We start from the raw sequence: 6,000 nt of genomic DNA, 5'->3' as shown, positions 1-6,000 counted from the left end.
GCGCTGGGCTGGGAGAAAGGGGACGTGCTTTTTGAACTGATCAGTTTAGGCGCTTTCCCTGTGCATACCTCACTAAGGACGACGTTAAGCAGCACGTCCAGCGGATGCGACACAGAATGGCCACGCGACATCGCAGTCCGCCTGTCTCGGCGCCGGCTCTTCCCTTCCTGGGGCTGTACCCCGGCCCCGGCCCCGCCCCCTAGCGGTCACGGGGCGCCTCTGGCCCCAATTCCCGTCTGGTTTGGAGGTCGGCTCCTGGCCACGCCTCCCGGCGTTCTCTCAGCCCCGCCCCCTGCCTGAGCGCGGCTCCTGGCCCCGCCCTTGAGTGGCGCCCCGGAGACCGGCTGCTGGTGGGACTCCTCCCTGCGCGGGGCCAAGTAGGGGCGGAGCCCGGCCTGCAGCTGTGAGGACACAGGCAGCGTCCGGAAGCCGGGGACTCGCGGCCATGACGGCGCCGGCCCGCTGCTTCTCGCTGCTCCGCGGCCGGCTGGCCCGAGTCCCGGCGCTGGGCCGAAGCGCGGTACCGCCCTTGGGAGTGCTGAGAACTCCCGGACGTGCGTTCCGGGGCTTCCGCAGCAGCGGCGTGAGGTACAGGCGCCCCAGGGCGCTCATCTCCTCGGGTGTGGGGGCACTCCCGGTCACAGCCGCAGGCCGTGGGAGGGGTGGCGGGGCGCGGGCCCTTGGCACTTGCGGCTTCCGCACGTAAGGCCAGCAGCCTGGGACAGCTGCCCAGCTGGTTGGGGTTAGGGGCGGGCGGGCCTCCGTTCTGGACTTGGCCTAGCGGGCCTTGCAGGTGGGTCGCGTCGGCCTCAAGTCGGGGCATTTGGACGGGCTTGGCTTTGGGCTTCGGCACCAGAACGTACCTTCTTTGGGATTGGTGCCGTTGAGTGATTTAGGAAGACATTTGACGCCCGCAGGGAAGGTGCCATCGAAACACGAGGTCTTGTTTCAAATATATGCTTTTGTTTTTTGTTTAGTAAACAAAGCAGTGGACGTTTTCCAGATGGTTTACTAGTGTTTGAGTGCTCAGTTCCTTTGTTGATGGTAAAAGGGAGGTCTTTTTCAGTTCGGAAATTCTTACATTATTTTACAAATACAAAATCAGACCTTGATCTTGATTTCTCACTCTTTTTCTGTATGGCGCTTTCCAAACCTGATCTTAGAGTGGTGTATCTTTGGACGTTGTTGCAGGCTAACACATTGCAAATACAATACTGGTTTTAATTCTTGTGCGCATTGGTGACCAGGAACACTTAACCCTTCTGTCATCTTCTCGTGGTTACAAACTCAAACCCGAGAAACTAAAAATACATTCCCTTCACCCAGAGCCAGTAGGTCCAGAAGAAACTGTTTTCAGACTTTGAGGGCTTCCAGTAATGCTCTTTAATTGCAGTTTACGTGGCCAGAGATCGTATCTTTTCTTTTTTTGTATCCCCAGTGTCGGCACAATATCTGGAAGAAGTAATATGTTCAGTAATATGGGAAAAGCTTCTGCGTATTTAATTTAAATTAACTCCTCCTTTTATGCATATTTTTGGACCTTAGTCTGAGAGACTGAAATACAAAAAAATTCCCAAATGGTTTACGTTGGATGTAGTTTCTAGTGACTAGGTTTTTCACAAAGATGTGAGAAAATAACAGGATTCAGAGTTCTGGTTGTGGAAGTTCTCATGGTGTTTGAAAAAATTTGCCAATTGGTTTGGAATGACCAACTCCACTGTCTAGGAAAAGCGTATTTTGTGGGATTCTGTTTGTATTACAGAGTTGAGGGAATTCATACTATAGTCACTCTATTTACTTAGGTATTATTTTTTAAATTTCAGTTGTTTTAGGCTTCTTTCCAGAGCAAGGACAGCCTTTTCCAAATTGTGTATAAGTTGATGAATTTCCCTGTGTCAGCTTGATATAAACAACCCCATCGTCTTGTACCCTGAATGAGAGTCACAATTACAATCCAAACATTTCTTCGTAGCCACTTGCTTTGCACACATACACATGCACACACATGAATAATTCAGATTTTTAAAGTTATATTTAAAGGCCTCTTTGTAATTTAAAGTAGTTGAGTGCAATAATTTTGGCAAGTTACTCTTAAAATAAAGAGATATTACTTTCAATGCAGCTGCTTTCAGCCCCATATGGTGCAGATTGTAACTGTATAAAAATAAATATTTTTGATAGTTTTATTTTTTAAGGCAGCATTAATTAAATTAGTACAGGGTGGTGTTTTTTGACATCCTCTTGTCATTGAATACCAAATGTGAAGTTGCAGTTGGCTGTAAGGTTGAGAAACCCCTGTGGACTGGTGGGCCTCGGGTGGGGAGGAATTCGGACAGTGTGTTGATACTTATTGGTGTCTCTTTTCTCTTCTAGGACCAGCAGAGAGAAGAGATTCCATCTTCCAGAGGTTGCCACTGTCTGCCTCCCCACTTGTCCCCAACCTCAGTCATCTTTTCTTAACATGTAGTGACACATTAATTGTTTACTTCATAGTGAGTGTTATTTAAATTCGACACCATTCCTATTGACTTGAAATTTGAACCTTAGTGTTATTCTTAACTGAAAAACTGTTTTAGAGTTTGGTCAACTCTTTCCCCTATGACATTGTTTTAAATTAACAGATTAATTACCAGTTTCTGACCTATATAAACCCTTAAATTAAAATGAAAAAACATTTTTTATTATTTTTCTTATTTTTGAGTGATTAGATACTTATAATAATGGAACATGTAAATACTTTTTTCATGGAGAATTTTTTTTAGTAAACTGCATTTCAAGAAATAATGTTTGATGGAATTGAAAGTTAAAAAATTTTGAAGTATCATTTAACATTTTTCTCTCGATGGTTTTCACTTTAAACTTTGCAATGAAATTTTTCCCCTATTTACTCATGAGAAGTTACATCTTACTAATTGGGAGAAAAGATATTTAATGTCAAAGAAATAAGCTCCTCTATTTGTTGCACTTTATTGTTTCTTGAAATGAGTTACCTGAACAGGCAAAAAGTTAAAAATAAAAAAATTCTTGGTGACTAAATTTTCTCATATTGCCTTGCTCTTTGAGGAGTTTACAAGTCAAAATGTCCTTGGGTTATGAAATCACATGAATGTTTTGACCCAGTGATTTTCAGTGTATGGAGCCAGGCTGCAGCCTTTCCCGCTTGGAGGGGAGGTCACAAACCTTGTACATAAATGCGTTGCTCAGAGTACCTTTGCAGGAATGTTACTACAGGGATTGTCCCAAACCCTGCTGTAGGTAATCCTATCTGAACTCATGGTTAGTCACTTAGATGGATATCTGCAAGCATTTGTACCATGTCTGTCTGTAGCTTAGTGATTCCTAAAGTCATCAATTTGGTAGAGTCTCTATTCCCTCCCCACCTGCTGTGATCCTTTTAGCATTTGTAAGATTTTGTGGACTGGCGTATAGCTCTTAATGGAAAGCCTCACCTTTATGTCTCATTTTATATGGCTGTATAATTTTTGCAGCTAGGCCAGCATTTTAAAAAACTCCACATTTTTGGAGCTACTAGAAGACAGCAATTTATATTGCTTAAATATTGATGTCTTGTAGAGTGAGTAATTTAATGATTTTTGAGAACAAATTTTATCAGTGAGGTTGTTCATTTTTCTTTAGACTCCCTTCAAGTACTTAATATTTTTATCTGAAGTAGAATTATTTAATACCTTTCATCCTCATGTAAAGCTTGAAGACCTCAGGCCCATTATTAAAGCTGATTTTTCTGTAGACTGATTTCAACCAATATAGTTAGTTCCATGACTAACAAAGGCAGTTTTTCAAAGTCATAGTTTATTTTGTTGGCAAATACAATGGTATGGTTTTTCCATCTTAATGCCTAACTTTTTCTAATGAAAGTAAGATGTGGTAACACTCTGGCTACAGTTTTGAGTTCTAAGCAAGTTCTTAGGTCATTTAAGTTTAGAACCTTAATGTTTAACCATTTAGTGTCTTACATTGTAATAGCTATGTCCCAGGAATTTCCGAAATAATGTTCTAATGTACTGACTCCAAAATTAAGTTTTCTGATTAAATGGATCAATAGATGAAAAAAAGGAGACTAATATTAATCTCATCTTGCTAGTCATGGTTTTAGTAATTTAGCAATTTCTTTGATGACCTGAATCTTTGTCAGATGCTTTGAAGTTGTTATCCTTTTACATTAATACTCTAATGTGATGATAAAAACAACAGGAAAAGAAAACACCAGATAATCTTCCATGGTCACATACTCTCATGGAATTCCATAAAGCTCAGTGAAGATTTTTAAAATAGTTTGGCTAAGAGATAATTAAGTTCTGGAGGGAGGATTAAAGGGACAGGTGCTTGGGTGAAATTTTAATTTTCAGTGGGATGAATGAATGAGTAGTAATAAGTGAGATTTGCTATTAAAATGTGCAGTTTGGACCAGAAAAAAAATATACCTGAAAGATAGGAAACTTTGTGACCAGAGTGAAAGAATCCAAACTTTAATGTCAAAGAACTAAAGGTTGGATATAATCCAGGAAGGCTTATCCAGCTGCTCCACTTAACATTGCATCATAAGGATATTCTGCATTGCTATTGCTTTTACTAACATTTTATTGGCTGCATCATATTACATTAAGTAAATTGGCCATAATTTACCTAACTATCTTGCTATTATTCAATGTCTAGTCCTTGGAACATATGAAATACTTTACTCTCAGATTCAGGTCATGTTTTTGTCAGCATACCAACCAGCTTTATTCACTTAATGATCAGAAGTCTGTACATTTCTGTAATTACTCCTATTTAAACGGTGTCCCTAAACCAAAAGACTAAAGATTCATAAATTCTACAGTGAGGGCATATGTAGTTTAAAATATAGGTGTTTCCTCTGGCCCTCTCCCTCTTTCAGCTATTTATGATTAGCTTTGCAATGTACATCATCTTGTCTTTAATCCAGTTGTGTTGTTGGAAAATAAATTCTTAGGAGTATTTAATGAGCCCTTACTCTGTTAAGGACTTTGCTTAGGTTTTTCACATACAGTATATCCTTTAATCTTCACAACAATGGAAGGAAGTAGACTATTACTGTTCCCAGTTAATAGGTTGGGTAATTGAGGCTTAGAGAAATTAAATAACTCATCTATAGTAAGTAAATGGTGAAGATAGGATCTGAACCTGCATGATCACACTTTTCTGTGTAAGCAGTTTATTATTGTTGACATGTCTCACTACTGCTTTTCCTCTTTTTGAAAACTTTAAATCTCAAACTTTTTGAATCAAGGTAATTTTGCACAAAATCTTAAAAATTGTTTTGTCATATTTCCTTAAGGGTATTTCTTAATCTGAGACTTCATGGGTAGAATTAAAGGGATATATAAATTTAGATGGGAGATCAATGGATGGGAGATCAATAACCTCTAATTTGGCATTTTCTTCGATTGTGAATGTTGGCAACAAACCACAGTAATACTAGTGGTACTTGTGTTGTTGCCAATAAAACCCACAGGTAATTTAATATCTCAGTGTTGATTCAGAGACTTCAAAGCGCAGATTATATTTTCATCACTACTTTGTTGTTACGGTAGTTAGACCTGCCTCTAGGTCCTGTTACTTAATGCTTAAAAAAAATATTTCAATAAAACTGGTTTCCTGTAAGCGTGTGTATTTTATTTTAAATGTGTAAAAAGATCGTTCTTATGATTCAACACAATGAACAAAGGTTCTCATGGTATGATGCTTATTAGCATCTAAGTTTCTGGAAAAAACTTGAATGTTGTCTAGGTAGCTGCTGATGTTCTGATTTACAGGTGGGTACTGAAAGAGTTAAATTATAAAACTGAGTAATGTAAAGGATTCATAATGACTTGCTTTTATTTTTTACTGATTCACAAAAGTATAATTTCTGATAAAATTAGTTCAAGATCTAAGTATAGAATTTAAGAAGTAAGATGAAATATTTTCAAAAGCTCATAAACTTAATGTTCCTAAGAATTCGTTTACTTTAAAAACATT

At 39.4% G+C, this 6,000-nt stretch overlaps 1 protein-coding gene across 5 annotated transcripts in view; it reads left to right on the top strand.

Moving 5' to 3' along the window:
- The first annotated feature begins 298 nt into the window (after positions 1 to 298).
- The window catches only part of MTHFD2L (methylenetetrahydrofolate dehydrogenase (NADP+ dependent) 2 like), a 139,240-nt gene continuing 133,538 nt past the window's right edge, over positions 299 to 6,000 (top strand). For 2 of the 5 annotated variants that reach the window (XM_073237470.1, XM_073237471.1), the window contains exon 1: positions 299 to 588. In XM_073237470.1, coding sequence (XP_073093571.1) covers positions 446 to 588 — 143 coding nt within the window. In that variant the 5' untranslated portion in view covers positions 299 to 445. Of the gene's footprint in view, positions 589 to 2,373; positions 2,493 to 6,000 lie in introns of those variants that run through there. The other 3 variants (XM_037003287.2, XM_017661206.3, XM_073237472.1) reach the window with 3 other exon arrangements.

The sequence above is a fragment of the Manis javanica genome, chromosome 5 (genome assembly GCF_040802235.1).
Source record: "Manis javanica isolate MJ-LG chromosome 5, MJ_LKY, whole genome shotgun sequence".
NCBI lineage: Eukaryota > Metazoa > Chordata > Mammalia > Pholidota > Manidae > Manis > Manis javanica.
The sequence above is the reverse complement of the archived record's forward strand: the minus strand, read 5'-3'. Positions and strand labels throughout refer to the sequence as shown.